Raw genomic sequence first — 21024 nt, forward strand, 5'->3', positions numbered from 1 at the left:
TCGCTCTCGTTGCCCAGGCTGGAGTGCAATGGCGTGATCTCACCTCACTGCAATCTCCACCTCCTGGGTTCAAGTGATTCTCCTGCCTCAGCCTCCCAAGTAGCTGGGATTACAGGCGCCCGCCACCACACCTGGCTAATTTTTTGTATTTTTAGTAGAGATAGGGTTTCACGATGTTGGCCAGGCTGTTGTCAAACTCCTGACCTTAGGTGATCCACCCACCTCATCCTCCCAAAGTGCTGGGATTACAGACATGAGCCACCACACCCGGCCCTCAGCTCATTCTTGTTGGCAGAATTCAGTTCCTTGCTGTTGTAGGACTGAGGCCCCCATTTTCTTACTGGCTGTCAGCTGGGGGCTCCTTTCAGCAGCTAGAGACTGACCACATTTCTTGCCAACTGTCCCCCTTCCTCTTCTGTAACCCGTTGAAGCAAACTCTGTGCTTGTAAAGCCTGATACGATTAGGTCAGATCCACCTGAGTAATCTCCTTATCTTAAGGTCAGCTGATTTGGATCCCTCTTTTAATGACAGCAATACCTACATTACTGTTTGAATAACTCAGAGAAGGTATGTGTACACCAGGGGCCAAGAGTCTTGGGGACCAGCCGGGTGCAGTGGCTCAGGCCTGTGATCCCAGCACTTTGGGAGGCCAAGGCGGGCAGCTCACCTCAGGTTGGGAGTTCGAGAACAGCCTGACCAACATGGAGAAACCCCGTCTTTACTAAAAATACAGAATTAGCTGGGCATGGGGTTGTGCACCTGTAATCCCAGCTACTCAGGAGGCTGAAGCAGGAGAATCACTTGAACCCGGGAGGCAGAGGTTGCAGTGAGCCGAGATCACGCTATTGCACTCCAGTGTGGGCAACAAGACTGAAACTCTGTCTCAAAACGAACAAACAAAAAAGAATCTTGGGGGACCATCTTAGAATTTTGCCTACCACAATAACATACTTTTTTCCTGTCCCCTTAAACTGCTTTATTTTTCTTCATAGCACTACCTACATTATATTTTCTAAGTATTTGCTTGTATTTTGTTTGTTTATTTGTTTGTTTGTTTGTTTTGGGGGACAGAGTCTCGCCCTGTTGCCCAGGCTGGAGGGAAGTGGTGCAATCTCAGCTCACTGCAACCTCTGCCTCCCGGGTTCAAGCGATTCTCCTGCCTCAGCCTCCTGAGTAGCTGGGATTACAGGTGTGTTCTCCTCACCTTGGCCTCCCAAAATGCTGGGATTACAGGTATAAGCTACTGCACCTGGCTGCTTCTGTTTTTAATGTGCCTTTCACACTAAGAGTATATGTTAGTGATGTTAGAGACTGTCATTTTTGTTCATTGTTATATTCCTAGTACCAAGGACAGTGTTTGGCACATTGTAGAGGTTCAGTAAATACTTATTGAATGAATCAATTAATAAAAAAGACTTCATGGGAAATACGGAATATTTTATGTTATGGAAAAAGGTAGATTGAGCATACGAGTGTTGTTTTAGCTTTATGTCCAAAAAGGTACCACAGAGTCTCAGAATATTCATTGGTTTCTCTTTTCATGAGGAACTTCTTATTTGACAAGTAAAAACCAAGTTGTTGGCCGGGCACGGTGGCTCATGCCTGTAATCCCAGTACTTTGGGAGGCTGAAGTGGGCAGATCATTTGACGTCAGGAGTTCAAGACCAGCCTGTCCAACATGATGAAACCCTGTCTCTACTAAAAATATAAAACTTAGCCAGGCGTGGTGGTGGGCACCTGTAGTCCCAATACTTGGGAGGCTGAGGCAGGAGAATCGCTTGATTCTCCACCTGGGAGGTGGAAGTTGCAGTGAGCCAAGATCATGCCAGTGCACTTCCAGCCTGGGCGACAGAGCAAGACTGTCTCCAAAAAAAAAAAAAAAGTTGTGATGACGGAGCACAATGGCTCACACCTGTAATCCCAGCACTTTGGAAAGCCAAGGCAGGAAAATTGCTTGAAGCCAGGAGTTTGAGACCAGCCTGGGCAACAAAAGAAGACTCCATCTCTACAAAAAAAAATGTTAAAAATTAGCAGGACATGATAGTGTGTACCTACATAGTCCCAGCTACTCTGGAGGCTAAGGTGGGAGGATCGCTTGAGCCCAGGAGCTGGAGGCTGCAGTGAGCTATGATCTCACCACTGCACTCCAGCCTGGGTGACAGAGTGAGACCTTGTCTCAAAAAAAAGTTGTGAGCAAGTAATTGTATAAATGTCCAACAACTGTTGTATACAAGAAAAAGCAAATTAGATTTTTGGCTTGCTAGTAATAACATGCTTTCAGCTTTCGGTTTTTATTTGTATATCTTCAAATATTAAGAATGTCTTCTGCAAACTTTTGGAAATGGATGCTTAGTCTTGTAGTATTATAGCTGATTTACCAACTTTCTATGGTATTTCTGTGGTTTTCCACGTAATTGCTAATAGAATAACAGAGTGGGCTCAATCATGTAGACATAATATAGCATGCCATACCAGAAAATCATATATATTTCCCTCATTTTCAATACTAATCATTTTATGTTTCTTTTAACCCCCTTCTACAGACAAAACTTGCCAATGGCACTTCCAGTATGATTGTGCCCAAGCAACGGAAACTCTCAGCAAGCTATGAAAAGGAAAAGGAACTGTGTGTCAAATACTTTGAGCAGTGGTCAGAGTCAGATCAAGTGGAATTTGTGGAACATCTTATATCCCAAATGTGTCATTACCAACATGGGCACATAAACTCGTATCTTAAACCTATGTTGCAGAGAGATTTCATAACTGCTCTGCCAGGTATGTCTACAAGTGTTTGTAAACCATTAATTTGCTATGATGATAAGAGAACTAGATCTCCAGCTATATATCTCTCTTTAAAAGTCTTTATTGGCTTGATTTTTACAAATTAAGTTCCTTAACTGTACCTTTTTGGTATAAAGCTTTTTTTTTTTTTTTTTTGAGATGGAGTCTTGCCCTGTCGCCCAGGCTGGAATGCAGTGGTGTGATCTCGGCTCACTGCAACACTGCAAGCTCCACCTCCCGGCTTAACACCATTCTCCTGCCTCAGCCTTCTGAGTAGCTGGGACTACAGGTGCCCGCCACCACACTGGGCTAATTTTTTGTATTTTTAGTAGAGATGGGGTTTCACCATGTTAGCCAGGATGGTCTGGATCTCCTGACCTCGTGATCCACCTGCCTCGGCCTCCCAAAGTGCTGGGATTACAGGCGTGAGCCACCACGCCCAGCTGGTATAAAGCTTTAAAAAAAAAAAAAAACACAGACTCTAGAAATAAAGACTCCTTTTTTTTTTTTTTTTGAGACAAAGTCTCACTCTTGTCACCCAGGCTGGAGTGCAGTGGCGCGATCATTGCAACCTCTGCCTCCCAGATTCAAGCAATTCTCCTGCCTCAGCCTCCCGAGTAGCTGGGACTACAGGCACCTACCACCATGCCTGGCTAATTTTTGTATTTTTAGTAGAGGCGGGGTTTCACCATATTGGCCAGGCTGGTCTCAAACTCTTGACCTCAAATGATTCACCCGCCTTGGCCTCCCAAAGTGTTGGGATTACAGGTGTGAGCCACCGTACCCAGCCAAGACTCCTTTTACCTATCTTCTTACTCATGCCCTTCTATTCAACCTATTTTTACCCATACATAGGTCCAAATAAAATCTTTTCTGAGGTGTTACCTGGTGTAAGATGTGTCTTTTATAATAACACGTCTTAGTTCATGTTTATGTACTTGGATTTGTATTTCTATGAGAATATATCAACAGAATATTTAAATTCTACAGATGGGCTGGGCACGGTGGCTCAGGCCTGTAATTCCAGCACTTTGGGAGGCCGAAGTGGGTGGATCACGAGGTCAAGAGTTTGAGACCAGCATGACCAACATAGTGAAACCCTGTCTCTACTAAAAATACAAAAATTAGCTGGGTGTAGTAGCACACACCTGTTATCTCAGCTACTTGGGAGGCTGGGGCAGGAGAATCGCTTGAACCCAGGAGGCAGAGGTTGCAGTCAGCTGAGATCACACCCCTGCATTCCAGACTGGGCGACAGGGCGAGACTCCATCTCAGAAAATAAATGAATAAATAAATAGATAAATAAATTCTACAGATGAATAAGAAACGTTTTTAGTTGAAGTTTTTAGAAAGAAGGATATCTCATAAGCCTTGTTGTGGTGTTAAATAAATATAAAATGATACGTAAAATCATTTTTTTGGAGGATGCTGTGGTTTTTCTGAATGCTTAAGGGCAGACAAGAACACTGCCAAGGTGTCAGTATTTGGGGGGAATGCTGTTTCAGGAAAATAGGAGTCTTGTGTATTCAAAGTTTATTTTAAGAGAAAAAAATCATACCAGCATGAATGAATCTTATCTTAAATATCATTACCTTGTTAGGGGAGGGGGTGTTGGTTGTTGTTTTCCAATTATAGAAGTTATAGGAAACTTAGAAAATATTTAAAAACATTTCCTAGAACCCCACCATTCAGAAAACTAGGAATTTAAGTTGCTGTTTAAAACAAAAGAAGTACCTATTTATATCTTAGGAATAACCACTATAAAAACTGAATTTTACCTATATCTTTTGTTAAATAGAATAGATTTTTGCCCCCTCTTTACTCACTGGATTTTGTTTTAGCCATAGGCAAACAGTTTTCTTTGTACAAAACAGTCTGTGTGTACCTCATTACTTTGTTCTCCCCAGTCACTGAGACATGTTACTATCTCAAGCTTATACCACTAAGAATTGAACAGGAGTTGATTAGACCTGTGTATCCTTTACCTAATATTGATCCCTGGTTTGTATCCACTGACCACTCTATGAGGTATTAAATCATCAATCTAATGCTTTATGGCCATTTAAACTTATAAACCTATATACCATCTGGCTATGTTTAGTAAACCAAACTACTTCAAAAAGTGCCTGTAGTCCATTAATGTAATGGGTTTGTTTGGAGTGTTAGGTGAAATTACTTCCAAAGACTTATTTATAGGTACATGGTGAAATGATCAGGAACAATTTGATGGCACCCATTAAAAACACAGGACTGCATTTTGGAAATTTCTGATGGTGTAGAAAGTTTTAATATAAATTGTACCATTACTGTATTTAACATGAAGAACTAATTATTATATCTTTAATTGGCTTTTGTTCATGTTCCTTTAATAAGAATTGGGTAATGCATGTCTCCATCTGCTTATGCTTACATACGAACATGTGATGCCAGCCAAACAAAATCCATTTAATGCTTTCTTTCTCAAGTCTGCTGAAAAGTGTGACTGATATCCATACAATCTTTATAATTAAAATGATATGATTCAGGGGAAAGGCCCAAAATGAAATGCCATGTTCTCTTTCTTGTTAAGTTTGTGCCTACGGGAGTGAGAGTATGAAGGAATCCTTCTGAACTATTTAAGTCTGTAGAAAACCTCTGATATGTACTTTGTAAACAGAAATAACTTTGAATGTTTTTATCTCAGTTGTAAATGTAGAACAGCAGGCAAAAGAAGTTTTTTTAGTGAGATCATCCTATTTTATAGGATCTTTTCTTCTGAGACCTCAGTACAGATTTGGGTGGTGGAGAACTTTAACTGGGAAGCCCTTCTGGTTTACACTCCCCAAGATCTATTCTCCACTGTTTTCCTCTGCACCTCCTACAAAATATTCTCTGAAATGCTAACCAAGTTATCTTTTGGTCTGGAATTTTTTTTCATTTTTGCCCAACTGTCATTTAGGTTTTATAGCAGCAGCTACTCTCAAATATAGTTTTTTTTTAATCTGAAATTAAACCCATTCTTGAACTTAAACATACATCTCTGTCTTTCTCTTGGGATATTTCCATGCCATTCTGTATTTCCTCCTTCTCTCCTTTCTGCATGCCCAAAATTCTATAACCCAGCACATTCTGACTTAGTGCCTCTCCCCTAGTACATTTAAAGGACATTTCTTTTACCGAACAGCTTTGGAACTACAGCAGTAATAGAAACAGAATGAGAAATGGACCTAATATAGAGATTTGGGGGGGGTCTGAATCATAGTTTGAGATGCCATCCATAGAACATCCCCTAGTGCTGAAATCCATATAGATAGATGTGAATTGTTTTCTGGAATCCTTTTTATTTTTAATGTCTTGGGGGGTTTGCTGGTTGTTAGCTTTAACTTCCTTATCTAAAGGAAGATGGAAAATACTGTTCATTTCTGTAACCTTATGGAAAAATTATTGACACTCATTTTACCCAAGCCTCTGTTTGAAAAAGAAACTGGACCACACTAGGGACAATGATGTGCCTTCATAGCAGAACAAATGCTGTTCTGTTTTAAAGGACCTTTTGTAAAAAATCATTCGCCTCCTTCTGTGTTCTTTTTCTTTGCCTCCTCCCCCTACTGAAAGCTCGGGGTTTGGATCATATTGCTGAGAACATTCTGTCATACCTGGATGCCAAATCACTATGTGCTGCTGAACTTGTGTGCAAGGAATGGTACCGAGTGACCTCTGATGGCATGCTATGGAAGAAGCTTATCGAGAGAATGGTCAGGACAGATTCTCTGTGGAGAGGCCTGGCAGAACGAAGAGGATGGTGAGCCTTTAACTTTTCTTACTCTTATATGGCTTCAGGACCTGGCCATTCACAGTCACTGAAAGATTTTTGGGGAGCCAATGAGACCACTTCTCATTTAATATGGTGATTTTGTTGATTTCTAGCTTAAAATGTAACAGAGAACAAATGTTCATATACTCAGCAGTTTTTCTTCTTACCTGTCACTCACAAAATGACATGATATTGTATTAATACTGCTTTGCAAAAAATAATGGAAAGCTGATCAGCCCTCCTGTTTAAAACATTCTATTATCTGGGCAGAAGTTGGTATCCTGTGGCTGGGCACAGTGGGTTCACACCTGCAATCCCAGCACTTTCGGAGGCCAAGGTGGGCAGATCACTCGAGGCCAGGAGTTTGAGACCAGCCTGGCCAACGTGGTGAAACCCCAACTCTACTAAAAATACAAAATTTAGCCGGGTATGGTGGCGTGCACCTGTAATCCCAGCTACTGTAGAGGCTGAGGCAGGAGAATCGCATGAACCCTAGGTGGACATTACACTCCAGCCTAGGTGACAGAGCGTGACTTCGTCTCAAAAAAAAAAAAAAAAAAAAAAGTTGGTATCCTGCAAAAGGACTGATGGGCAATTTATGAGAAAAAAAAAAAAGTAGATGACTTTGAATCACATAGAAACCATCCAGTATAGCTTTCCCCTAAAATAATGCAGGACAAATGCTTTTATTTTCTTTCAGAAAATTTCTTGCCTTTATCTTATGCCTCTGGTGTTTTGTCACCTTTGTAATCAAAAATTATTTTTAAGCCCAAGTGGAATAAGAACTGTAGCCATCAGAAAAAGTGAAAATGAAATTAAGTATAAATCATTGTTTCTTCTTAAGACTTCTGTTTTTCAAGATTTTCTGACTTAATTCCGAATTCCCCAAAGCATCATATAGTTAGCAGTCTAAGAGACTTCACTAATTTTTTTGTTGTTCTCTTAACAGTACTATTTCATTAGAACTTCTGAAAGATATCTTTCTTTAAAGAATTTTCTCTCAGAGTATGTCTCTAGAATGTCACTATAGGAAAGCTACGTAGTAATAGTTCACAAATAAAGGTGACATATTAAATATTCTCTGACAGAAAAAATTATAATAGGCATGTGTGTGCTTAGTAATGTCCTTCCAAATTAATTTTATCAGTTGTTTATCTTGGATCATAAAGAGGAAAACAGTTAAAAGTAGAGAACACTTTTAAAAGATAAATATTCATGGGCCAGCTTTCCTTTGAATTTTCATGAAAAAGTAGTTGGCTCTCTTTCTTTTTTTCTATCTTTGAAATTTATTAACACATAATAAATACAATGACCTATAAATATTATACCAAATGCCTCAGAGATTTTTATTATTCTGGCTATTAGGAAGACTGTTTAAATTTTTCTCTCAAATTGAATTAAAGGAACAAAAAAACTAGGCAATTTTTAGGCTGTGTAACAAAGAATATTGTTGGCCAGGTGGGGTGGCTCACGCCTGTAATCCCAACAGTTTTGGAGGCCAAGGCAAGAGGATCGTTTGAGCCCAGGAGTTTGATACCAGGCTGGGCAACATATTGAGACCTCATCTCTACAAAAAAATCAAAAAATTAGCTGGGCCTGGTGGCGCATGCCTGTAATCCCAGCCACTCAGGAGGCTAAGGTGGGAGGATGGCTTGAGTCTGGGAAGTTGAGGCTGCAGTGAGCTGTGATCATGCCACTGCACTCCAGCCTGGGCAACAGAGCAAGACCCTGTCTCTTTCTCTGTCTCTCTCTCTCTCTCTCTCTCTCTCTCTCACATACACACACACACACACACAAAAGAATATTATTACTACTTCTCAAATATGTTTTTTAATTCTTATTTCGCTACATAGAAAAATAGAAATCTTTCATAACCTACTTCATACTTTGGAAATAAACTCTTTAATAGTACAACAAAGCAAATAAAAATGGAGTTATATGGTATTCGGGGTCCATCATTTTGCTAAGAGTGCTGGGACCAGCCTTGGGGATACAGCAGGCAATTGCTTACATGAGAAAATTTTAGGGCAGCTGAGAAGATTTCTGTATCCCTCAGAAAAAAAGAATCTCGTCTCCAAATAACTCCTGAAATTTCAGTTAAGGAGATTCATTCCTTTAGTTATAAAGGTTCTGTTACCTGTTAAAATACATTGTGTTCCCATTTGGACTGTAAATGACAGTAAACCTTCATCATAAATTGGGAGTTTACTGACTCCTTTTTTGAAGGCAGAAAGATCAAGAAGTAACTGGGCAGTTCTTGACAGATAGATGTGAAAATGCCAAAGGTAAAAGGCTCCACAGTTTTGCTTGGGATTGGCACTAAATGGCAAGATCTTTTATGTTATTTACAAAGAAAAAACAATCATTGAGAAGATGGCTTTTGAGCCTTTCTAAAGCGTAGGTGAAATAATCCAGGATCCAGCACTAATTACCACTTTTTTCCCCTATCTCTTTATCCACAGAAACCCATTCCCGCTCTTTTGAGTATCCTTCAGAGTTCTGACTATATCCCCTTGTCTTTGGGCATGTTTATCCTCTTAATCCCATGATACACCCATGAAATTCCAAATACTTATACATCCCGTGTCGACTTCCTCCATTATTTCCTCGACTTTCTTGTTGCTGCTTCTGTTTTTACATGTTGACTTTATTCCTGTGTCAGTTGTCCTCCCTTTTTTAAAAAAAAATTTACTCCATCAGTTTCTCATTTTCTTCTTTCAAGTTGTCTTACCAAGCCTAATACGTCAATAAAGTCTTTCTGTGTTATACTTTTCCCCATATGCTAGCTTTGAAAGGTTCTTCCATTTCTACTAACCAAAAATAGTAAGTAAATACAGTTTTCTAATAAAGCTTTTATCTCTAAGTTTTAACTTGGTATTTGATGTTGTATTTTATATCTAGATGGATTTGACAGTCTTCCCCTGGGACATGAACTCTGTAGTTTTCTCTCTTGAATAATACTGAATATGCTGTCTGCTCAGTAATGGTAACTCTTAAAAGTATAATAAAAGACCACTTGGGAAAAGTCAATTTTCTTAATCAGCAGATCACATTTTATAACATTCTGAATTTAATATTTAACGTTTATCATGTACTCACATTCTTGTAGGTACTAGGCATTTCACGTAGAAGTAGTCCCTGTTTTCAAAGATCTTCCATCATAAAAGGTTTTGACTTAAAACATAAAGACAGAAGCCAGTTTTCAGTACCTAGCCACCCCTTTCTGTAACACTTTGATTTGAAGAAATTCAGATACTTTACCAAGACATGGTAAATGCAGTGAGGTGGAAAACAAGATCAGAAGCTTATGTGAGTTCTCTTTCCTTAGAATGTAGATAGTATCATTGCATAGGAAGAAAGTCTTGGAGTGCTAGAGATTAAAAGAAGACAGGAATCTCAGGAATGGTGGGCATTGAGAAACAATAAAGTAGTTAAGAATGTGGGTGGGCTCAGGAGTCAGACTTAAAATCTTCACATTCAAAATCTATTATTTGCCTGCAAAGTGTTTGTAGAATAATATTGTACAGAGAAATGTACCATTAATCTGGAATTCTTTCATAATGCATCTTGTTTCCCCTTTTGTTTATGCTGGTGTATCATGTTTCATTAATCCCCCTTTTTATAAGTATTATTTTCACTTCTCTATTTCAGATTTTCTTTTCTGTATTAACACAGAAGTTAGAGCCATCTACTTTCCTGATAGGAAATTTTCTCAACTAATTTTCAGGGTGTATAATAGGGAGAGGGCAGGGGAGAAACACTCCTGGAGACACCAAACAATTAATTATATTGTAATGGAGCTATAGAGGGAGGAGTGGATGGCTGGCCCAGAGAAAACATGATTTCTCTGGTGCCAGGATTACACTCAGAGGCATTTCTGCCTATCTCCACTTTGCAAGGCACGGTGCCAGTGAGAACAGCAGTTAGTACACCCATAGTGGGGTTTACTAGCTTCCACACCGTGTTTGGTGGGTTCTTAACTTCCGGATGAGGAATTGAATTTTTTACCCAGCAGGAAGTGATTGCCATTTACTGATTTTTTTTTGTAGCAAAGATCTAGCTTGGGATACGAGTATTCCGGAGATGTGCTGTCATAAGGAAGGAGATACTAACAAATGTTGCTCACTGGAATCAGGGAAGGCAGTTAAGTACATGTATGTATGTACACAGCCAGGAGCACACCTGTGAAAGTCAGTTTCATGCCTTAGACTTGATAGCAGTGCTGTTAGGCATTTCTTTTTTTTCTTCTTCCCTAGCTGCTGCTGGACACACCTGTGATCCTTTTGTTTTCTGTTGAAATGAACTGAATTGCTCCTTTCAAAGCATAGTTGCACTGATTAGCAGCAGCCTGGGTGACTGAGCAGCCACCACACCTTACCCTGTACAAATAAAGACCTAGCAAAAGTGATCTCCATGCCAGAGGCATTGCTGCTGTCTACAATGCTGGGGACCACTGACACAGTAAAAGGGGGAAAAAAAAAAAAACCTATAGGGCATGTGCTAGTTCAAAGGTAATAGTTACCATTACTAACAAAATTTCCAAAAGATGAGGCCAGTGAATCTAAGCAGTAGTCTTAATAGAGCAATAGATGAATTCTGATTGTACATATTCCATTTGTTTACTGATATTATAATATTCCTAAAGGCTTGGTACTCCGATGTTCTACACTGGAAATAATCATGTTTTACCCAAAAGCAAATCAGTGTTGGTCAGATTCCTTAGAGCCCAGAAGGTTACTCTTTGACATGGGACTCCTGAAATCAGGCTTACCTTTGCTCCTCCGCAGACAGCTATGGAGAGTATATGGAATGGTAACTGTGAAAACACTTTCAAAATATATGAAGTTCCTTATAAATATATAATGTCGGCCGGGTGTGATGGCTCACGCCTGTAATCCCAGCACTTTGGGAGGCCAAGCAGGCGGGTCATTTGAGGCCAGGAGTTCAAGACCAGCCTGACCAACATGGTGAAACCCCATCTCTACTAAAATCCAAAAATTAGCCAGCATGGTGGCAGATGACTGTAATCACAGCTACTCAGGAGGCTGAGGCAGGAGAATCACTTGAACCCAGGAAGCGGAGGTTGCAGTGAGCCAACATCACACTGCTGCACTCCAGCCTGGGCAACAGAGCGAGACTCTGTCTCAAAATATATATGTATTTAAATATATAATGTCATGATTTTCACTGGGAAATATTTGTTATTTTTTAGGGGACAGTATTTATTCAAAAACAAACCTCCTGACGGGAATGCTCCTCCCAACTCTTTTTATAGAGCACTTTATCCTAAAATTATACAAGACATTGAGGTAAGAATCTATGTATTTTGGGGTATTGCCCAAGGGCACAGAATTATCAGCATTCTTCAGTCACAGTATGGTTACAGCAAGCCCATTAAGGTTTATTGACATGAGTTGGGAATCAATCTCTTAGCTGGCCATGGTGGCTCACACCTGTAATCCCAGCACTTTTGGAGGCTGAGGTCAGGAGTTTGAGACCAGCCTGGCTAACATGGTGAGACCCCTGTCTCTACTAAAAATACAAAAATTAGCCAGGCATGGTGGCACACACCTGTAATTCCAGCTACTCAGGAGGCTGAGATAGGAGAATCACTTGAACCTGGGAGGCACATGTTGCAGTGAGCCAAGATCGCACCACTGCACTCCCTCCTGAACGACAGAGCGAGACTCCATCAAAAAAAAGAAAAGGAAAAGAAAATCAGTCTCTTTACAGGCGAGTAGGGTAGGTAAAATAAATTGCTAGGCAAAATTTTAAAGCTTTAAAAAATGGTTTACTAATAAGTAGATGAGAGAGTTAAAGAGATTGATCCCTTCATACATAGCAGTGTGACTGGTAAACTTGTACTCATAAGCTCATATTTAAATATCTTCTGAATTGAACCTCCTTAGAAGTTCATCAGTAGCAATCAGTAGCAATGGCCATCACATATGTAAGAGCACTGAGTGTATAACCTCACGTAGTTCGTAGCTTTTCTTCTCTTGATGAGTAGTCTCTTTCCACCAGATTTATTATTTAATTGAACAAATTATAGGCAGGGGAGTTCTAGGAAACAACCTTTAATTACCTTGCAAAAGGAAGAATATTTTATAAATATAGATAGTAGCCTTTTAAAGACATTTTTTAGTTTTCCCTAAATTGTGTATATCCCATAGAGTAAAGCATTGAGCCATTGATTGTCATTAAAGCCTAAAAAGAGTTTGATTCTAGGTGTTTCCTAACACTGCCTCTTTCCCATTCCTTCTTCTCAGACAATAGAATCTAATTGGAGATGTGGAAGACATAGTTTACAGAGAATTCACTGCCGAAGTGAAACAAGCAAAGGAGTTTACTGTTTACAGTATGATGATCAGAAAATAGTAAGCGGCCTTCGAGACAACACAATCAAGGTGAGGTCTATTCAGTTGTAGAAAGGTAGCAGAGGGAGCAAGAGTGACCACATTCATAGCGCAGTCTAAAGCATAAACTCTAAGCATTATTTCTAGAAAGTAAGTGAAGATTTTAGATTGTTTCCAGTCCCAAAGCCAAAATCATTTCCTTAAAGGACAGACATCAGCTTCCCCCTAGAACACTATACAAATGGGTAGTCCTAGGGTTAAATTCTCTTCTTGAAATGCACTGAATGGGCTGTTACTCTTTTGGCCATCACATAATTATAGACTACCCTGTTCCTTAATGAAAAGGATAAAAGTTTGCATTAGTACTGAAGCTATGTGTGTGTGTGTGTGTGTGTGTGCTTAGCTATACCTATAGAAAATGCATTCCACACTACTCTAGGCTTTGATTATTTTGGGGGATCAGACACGTAATAGGACCAACAAGTCTCCACAGCACCCCATCATCACATTGATCAAAAGGATCTTATTTGCCATCCTAGATCTGGGATAAAAACACATTGGAATGCAAGCGAATTCTCACAGGCCATACGGGTTCAGTCCTCTGTCTCCAGTATGATGAGAGAGTGATCATAACGGGATCATCGGATTCCACGGTCAGGTAGAAAATTTCAAATGCTTTTTTGAACTCTGAAATATCAGCTCTGCTCTGTTCTTTGTCATAGATAGTAATTTTGTATATATCGGCACAGTTCTGAAACTAAAGAAGAATAAACCACCGGTTCCCCATCATTTCTGTCAGTCTAGAACTAGAAAACTTGATTTAGAAATGCTTGAGGTAAGTTTACATTTTCACACATTGAAGAAACTACACATTCTATTTTAATTTGGAGGATCATCTATTACAGAAACTTTTCTTATCCTTATGGTAAACTTTGCATTCCTTACAAAAACCACCTCACGGGGGAATGATATGAATGCAATGAAGCCTTCCTTTCAGGTAGTGGTAACTGTAGTGCAGGTCTGTATTATCTCCTTTGAAACATGTACAGGTGAGCTGTGCTCTCTTTGCCAGCCCCTCCCCTGCCATCCCTGCAGTTTTTAATTGCAAGCTTCACTCAGGGAGGGGCCCTCAATTTCCAGAGGCATTAGTGATTTGATGACACAGCCATTATACTGCTGGAGTCCAGGATAGCTTGAGTTCTGGGTACCAGCAGCACTGCTGGGAACCTCTGTTAGGAATTTTGCCTTAAGCTAAAGGATTTAGCAAACATAATGCATCAAAAGTAACTTTAAAAAAAAAATAGACCTAGGAAAAAAGCAGTTAAGTGCATTGTTAGATACTCTGAAGTTAAATGTTTACCATTCCAAGTTATCCTCTGTGAATAGAAAAGACTGTTCCTGTTTTTTGTCTTTTGACTTAAAGGCATAGCAAGGCATAGCAAACTTGGCCCTTGTAGTTACTGACATTTAACATTTATTGGTGCTTGTGGAGTGAGTGCCCCACAGAATCTAAAACACTGCAGGTGCTAACATCATTTATAAGATAAAGAAAAAATGATATTCTATAAAAGGGGGCTAAACTGGAAAAAAGGAAATAACATGTTATAAAACCTTAAGTAAATACACAAAAATAGAATAATCAAAATATATAATCATACAAAATTCTCAAACTATCCAAGGGCCCCACACTCTGCTGTGAAGCCCATATTTACAATGGGGGTCTATTTTAAACCCCTACCCACTTCAGAACACAGAAATGGGGGCTTAGAATTAGAGTCGTGGTTATCTTGGCCTTTGACCTTTATGATAAAACCTGAGATCCAGGGTAATGAAACTCACATTCACATTACTAAGTATGTGACAGAAGCATCTTGGCCTATTTCATTTCTGGCTCCTGAGGGCTATCATTGGAATGGGCACTAATGCTATTGTTATTAATCAGATTCCTCATTTAAAATGTATCTTACTAATGGTATCAAATTGAATGTGAGAAGTTTTACAGTCTTCAAGTCTGGGCCAAATTATTAGGTAACAGTGGCTGCCACCTCATCCTTGCCCTCCACAACTTGCCCATATTTCAAGCAGTATGTCTTAAGGACACACTGGCAGCATCCCATCCCCTTCCTTCTCCCACTCTCCCAGTCCGGCCCTCTCTCTAAATATAAGGAGTGGAAGGGCGCATGATGGTCAAATATAGGTAACAGATAGTAGCTTGAGTACCATCTAAATCTCATCTATCACTTCCAGAGTGTGGGATGTAAATACAGGTGAAATGCTAAACACGTTGATTCACCATTGTGAAGCAGTTCTGCACTTGCGTTTCAATAATGGCATGATGGTGACCTGCTCCAAAGATCGTTCCATTGCTGTATGGGATATGGCCTCCCCAACTGACATTACCCTCCGGAGGGTGCTGGTCGGACACCGAGCTGCTGTCAATGTTGTAGACTTTGATGACAAGTACATTGTTTCTGCATCTGGGGATAGAACTATAAAGGTAATAAGGCATTTTTCAGTAAGTTTCCAACTTAGAATGGGGGAATTCATATGAAAATTTGATCAAGGGCAATTTCATATTTAAACGTTGCTACAGAAAAATGTAATATTTAATTCAGAGACTAGTCTACAAGTGAAAAGGTAATAAGTGAGACGTTGTGTGACAATTTATCCTAGATATTTTATTCCTATAAATAGTGGTGAGTGTGAGAAGAGACTAACCCTAGAAGAGTAAATCAATTTGAGGAATTCTCATGTGGTAACAGCCAACTGCAAATTAGCCTCTGTTACCATGAATTTAAATTGTCCTTTGTTTTATTTGTTTGAGAAGACTTCCCTCTAATGGTTCAGTCCTGTTTTCTGCTTCTCTAAGACTCCAGTTGCCATAGATTTTACCAATAAAAGCACCAAATCAACTGCTCAATGCCATTTTCTTTTTCAGGTATGGAACACAAGTACTTGTGAATTTGTAAGGACCTTAAATGGACACAAACGAGGCATTGCCTGTTTGCAGTACAGGGACAGGCTGGTAGTGAGTGGCTCATCTGACAACACTATCAGGTGAGCAGCAAGTGCCTTGTATCATAAGGGATCAATATTATGCTCCCATTCATTATTAATGCACAGATCATACAAGTCTTCAATTTTGTTATGTTTATAATCAAATGTTTTTCCTTTCTGTAGCTTCTTACAGGTCAGAAGTTTGCCCCAGGCAGAGAAGCAGCACAGCAAAGCCTTTTGTTGCCCTTCTTTTTAAATTTCTCCTGTCTACAGTTGAAAAGTGCTAATAAACAGCTAACAGCCTTTTCTTTGCCATTGTTTTTAAGAAATGAAAAGAAAGATTTGTTTCCTTACTAGAAATTATGTTATTTTTGTCTTAGCATTACATAATTGGCCAGAGAGTTACCTGTCTTTGAAATTATGAAGATTTCACAGTTGGAAGTCCTTTTTGGGGTTTTCCCTTCACAAAGATGAATGACATAGATATGATTATAATTTGGAAGATTTATCCATCCTCTCCCTTCAGTGAAGTATTAAAAGGATGAAAAGGCCATTAAAAAAGAGCTACTGTTTGTTATATCTAAGGAAATTATTCCTAGAAATCACTTGAATTGCTCTGAAAACATACAGTTTTTATAATTAGTACACAAAAGTTCTTGAGAACTGAGTTTGCATTTCCATTCTCTGAGAAGAGCTGTCCTGGACAGTGGTGAAAGAAGTGTCTGCCGTGGCAGAGGGGGAGGTGCTTTGTGAGAACAGGACATCACTGATAATCTGTATCTCTTTCAGTTTGGTGACTTCAGGAAACTGCTTTCTTAGCTTGGTCATTTCCTTCTCAGGCCAACTGCATGCATTGAATTAGTTTTTATGCCTGGAAGAACCTGTTTACAGAATTATGTAAAGCCCTGTGCTTTGAAAATACATTTTACATTTGAACTTAAACCTACATATTTCTGTGTGAGTTATATAGCAGAAAGGAAATAAATTACATTGAAAGCAGTACATATCTGTGTGGGTGGTGATTGATTTTATTTTATGAATTTTTAGAAGGCATATGAGGTGTATTGTTATAACATTCCAGGCTTAGAAAAGAATACGTGAAAATTCACCTGACTTAATTTTCTCTTCCAGATTATGGGACATAGAATGTGGTGCATGTTTACGAGTGTTAGAAGGCCATGAGGAATTGGTGCGTTGTATTCGATTTGATAACAAGAGGATAGTCAGTGGGGCCTATGATGGGTGAGTGTGCTAACAGAGTGTAAAAAAGAGAAAATCTACGTCTTAATCCTTCCTTATGTTTATGGTGTTAAACATAACCATTCCTTGTTTCTAAAAGCTTATAGATTTTATACAAAATATCTGATACCATATTTCTTTAATCCGTGTATTTACCTCTCCTTGGTTTAGTGTCCTGAAATATTCTTCCCATTCATTTTATTATACTTGTTTGCACATGGTTGTCATTCATATTTTGGTTATTTGGTTATGTATTTGACTGTTTTGCCCTGTAAAGCAAAGAACAAGAAAAACCCAGTGTTAACAGGCTACCCATGTAAAAGGGTAACCTGTTAACAAAACAGAAACACTAGAGGGCAGTATTTGGGGACTTAGTGTGGTAAGATCTTGAATTTTGATCTCTTGGGTTTTTTATCTCTTTGAGTAATTTTTAAGAGTACAGTTCTCTTGTCATCACTTGTCATCCTAGCATTTCATTTATGAGTTTAGTCATCTTTATTTTCTTCTAATTTCTAGTGGTTATGGAATCCATTAATTTTGTGAATGGACCCCATGTCCACCAATCCTAAACACAGAGTAAATTCAAACAAAAGTAGTCTGGGCACAATGGCTCATGCATTTAATCCCAGCACTTTGGGAGACCGAGACAGGTGGATCATTTGAGGTCAGTAGTTCGAGACCAGCCTGGCCAACATGGCAAAACCCAGTCTCTACTAAAAGTACAAAAATTAGCCAGGTGTGGTTGCGGGCGCCTGTAATCCCAGCTACTTCGGAGGCTGAGGCAGGAGAATTGCTTGAACCAGGGAGGCAGAGGTTGCAGTGAGCCAAGATTGCGCCACCACACTCCAGCCTGGGCAACAGAGCGAGACTCCGTCTCAGAAAAAGAAAAAAAAAATAGTTATTCACTTAGGAAGAACTCTTACCATTTCTTTTTGTCAATCTGCCTGATTTTGGCAGCTTTTTAAATATCAGAAACTAACAACATTATTTTAGTTCATGAGCTAACTACACTGATACATTCATTAGCCAATGCAAGCAGCAGGAAGTGTAGACTGCTCACTTCTTCTGCTTTGGGACAGCCATCACTGTTACAACCTTGGGAAATTGTTCAGAGTGTGGTGACATGTTCCAGCTTGGTCAAGACAATATTTTCTTATTGTCCTGGCTTTGATCTGTACCCACCTGTCTTGGAATTTGTCTGCTATGTACCTTGAGGAAACATGGCCTATTAAAAGATTTTTGGAAGAGCTACACTTATCTTATTTAAATCAAAAGATGAGGGCTTGCTTATATAAACTGCATTGCTCTTACATGGACCCCAGTCCCTCAGTACCTGTGACCTGGGCCACTCTTAGAAGTGCCCAGGAAGAGGATGCTTCACAGTTGTAGATTTCTAGGTCTGTGTAATATCATTAAAAGGTCTAAGGTACAAGATCTCCTCTTGATCCCAAAGTATGGTATAACTTTACTATTAACTGTCTTCAGTTTGGTTAAAGCTAGCCTGTTTCTCATTTGTAGGTTAATCACGTACATTTAAACTATACTCACCATCCATATTTATTGCCATGAATTTCTGCTGTTCTTCCCTGCCTTCTCTTACATTTGCTTTTAACTAACATTTTTGTCCCCTTTTTGATCTTTAGAAAAATTAAAGTGTGGGATCTTGTGGCTGCTTTGGACCCCCGTGCTCCTGCAGGGACACTCTGTCTACGGACCCTTGTGGTAAGAGCCTTGCTGTTTAGAGAGCATTGGAGAGCAGGTGGGGGAAGAAATTAAACGTTGATGTGCTGTGGAATATGGATTTGAATTTAATAGTTACAACCTCACAAAACCTACAACTAAGTGGTAAGGCAACCAGTACATGACAATAAAATATGTTTATATAATTCCTTTCATCCAAAAATGCTTTAGAGACTATATATGGAGAGAAATGTGGCAGCTGTTTAACAGCTGCACAGCAACTCTACACAACAGTTTAGTGCAGGGAGTGAATAAGAATTCTGTATCCACCAGAAACAGCAGGGGGTACTAAGGGAGAGAGAATATAATTATTCAAATTGGAACCTGTCCAAAATCTGAGGACCTGTACACCTGTGCCTTCAAAAAGTGCCCTGGGGGCCGGGTGCGGTGGCTCATGCCTATTATCCCAGCACTTTGGGAGGTCAAGGCGGATGGATCACCTGAGATCAGGAGTTCAAGACCAGCTTGACCAACACGGTGAAACCCCGTCTCTGCTAAAAATAAAAAAAATTAGCCAAGCATGGTGGCAAGCGCCTGTAATCCCAGCTACTCAGGAGGCTGAGGCAGGAGAATCACTTGAACCTGAGAGGCGGAGGTTGCAGTGAACCAAGATCATGCTTGCACTCCAGCCTGGGCAACAAGAGCGAAACTCTGTCTTAAAAAAAAAAAAAAAAACTGCCCTGGGAATCTGCATGAATCCCCCTGGTCAACCCCTTAGTTCTGCAGCCTATTCATGAGCTAGTGCCTCCAGCAACTTGAGCCCATCTTTTTTGTTCCCCATATACCCCCTTTTGACATTTGGGGAAAAAAGTGATTCAAAAGGAGGAATGCACTAAATTATTTATCATGTTGTTAGCCAAGGGCCCAGATTGATAAATGCTGCTTCCATTAGAAAATTAGTTGGAGCAACAGGGTGGACAGACACCACTTGGAGAAAAGATGAGAGCAAGCATTTGAAGCCCAGTGTTCTAAATCCTGACTGTCATCATTTAGGCATTCTTGGCTCTGGAGAAGAGAAAGAGGTTACATTTCTTGTCTTCCTTGTTGGATTTATGTGTGTATGTATAAGACAGGGTCTTCCTCTGTCACCCAGGCTATAGTGAAGTGGCACTACATGTTGTTGATGTATATCAATATTTCATTTCTTTTGAAAATTTGCTGAGTAGTATTCTATTGTATGGTTATACCCATTCACTGATTGTTTCTCGTTTTGGGCTATTAACAAAGTTTCTATAAACATTTATGTAGAAGTCTTGGGATGAATGTATGCTTTTTGCTTTTATTTCTCTGAGGTAAATACCTAGGAGCAGATGACTAGGTCATATGGTAAGTGTATGTTTAAAATTTTTAGAAACTGCCAAACTGTTTTTCAAAGTGGTTTACCCTTTTACATTATAGTATAGCAGTGTATGAGAGTTCCAGTTACTCCACATTCTTGCCAGTACTGAGCACAGTCTGTAATTTAGTCATTCTTATTGTGGTTTAATTCGTGTATCTCTAATGATTAATAATGTCAAGCATCTATTCTTTGCCATCTGTATATCTACTTTGGTGAAGTGTGTTCAAATCTTTTCCCATTTTTTAATTGAGTGGTTATTGAGTTTTGAGATTCTTTTATATATTCTAAGTTACAAATGCTTTATCAGATGTAATTCACAAGTATTTTCTCCACGTTCATAATTTGTTTCTTTGTTTTCTTAAAAGTGTCTTTCAAAAAGCGGTTCTTAATTTTAAGTCTACTGCATTGACTTTTTCTATTATGGCCTATGTTACTTGCTGTTGTATCTCAGAAAAACCTTTGACTAATCCAAAGTCACAAGGATTTTTCCCTGTGTTTTCTTCTCTAAGTTTTATAATTTTCAGTTTGTATTTTGGTCTATGATCCATTTTGAGTTAATCTTTGCATATGGTACAAGGTATAGATCAAAGGGTTGGGCTTTTTTACACATGAATATCCAGTTGTTCCAGCACCATTTATTCAAAAGACTGTCCTTTCGAAATGCTTTTGCAACTTTGTCAAAAATGAATTGACCATATATGTGTGAGTCTTCTTTGGGAATCTGTTCTGTTCCATTGATTTTTGTCTGTCTTGATTCCAGTATAATTTTATTTTGATT

General features: G+C 39.3%; 1 protein-coding gene across 12 annotated transcripts in view; it reads left to right on the forward strand.

Annotated features, from left to right (window-relative positions):
• BTRC (beta-transducin repeat containing E3 ubiquitin protein ligase) overlaps window positions 1-21024 on the forward strand; it is a 201033-nt gene that overhangs the window by 163186 nt on the left and 16823 nt on the right. For all 12 annotated transcript variants that reach the window (XM_055093298.2, XM_003825489.4, XM_055093297.1 and 9 more), the window contains 9 exons: window positions 2545-2776; window positions 6377-6563; window positions 11788-11884; window positions 12845-12982; window positions 13471-13589; window positions 15179-15428; window positions 15870-15988; window positions 17060-17170; window positions 18811-18889. In XM_055093298.2, the coding sequence (XP_054949273.1) occupies window positions 2545-2776; window positions 6377-6563; window positions 11788-11884; window positions 12845-12982; window positions 13471-13589; window positions 15179-15428; window positions 15870-15988; window positions 17060-17170; window positions 18811-18889 (1332 nt within the window). The remainder of the gene's footprint in view (window positions 1-2544; window positions 2777-6376; window positions 6564-11787; window positions 11885-12844; window positions 12983-13470; window positions 13590-15178; window positions 15429-15869; window positions 15989-17059; window positions 17171-18810; window positions 18890-21024) is intronic.

The sequence above is a fragment of the Pan paniscus genome, chromosome 8 (genome assembly GCF_029289425.2).
Source record: "Pan paniscus chromosome 8, NHGRI_mPanPan1-v2.0_pri, whole genome shotgun sequence".
Taxonomy (NCBI): Eukaryota; Metazoa; Chordata; class Mammalia; order Primates; family Hominidae; genus Pan; species Pan paniscus.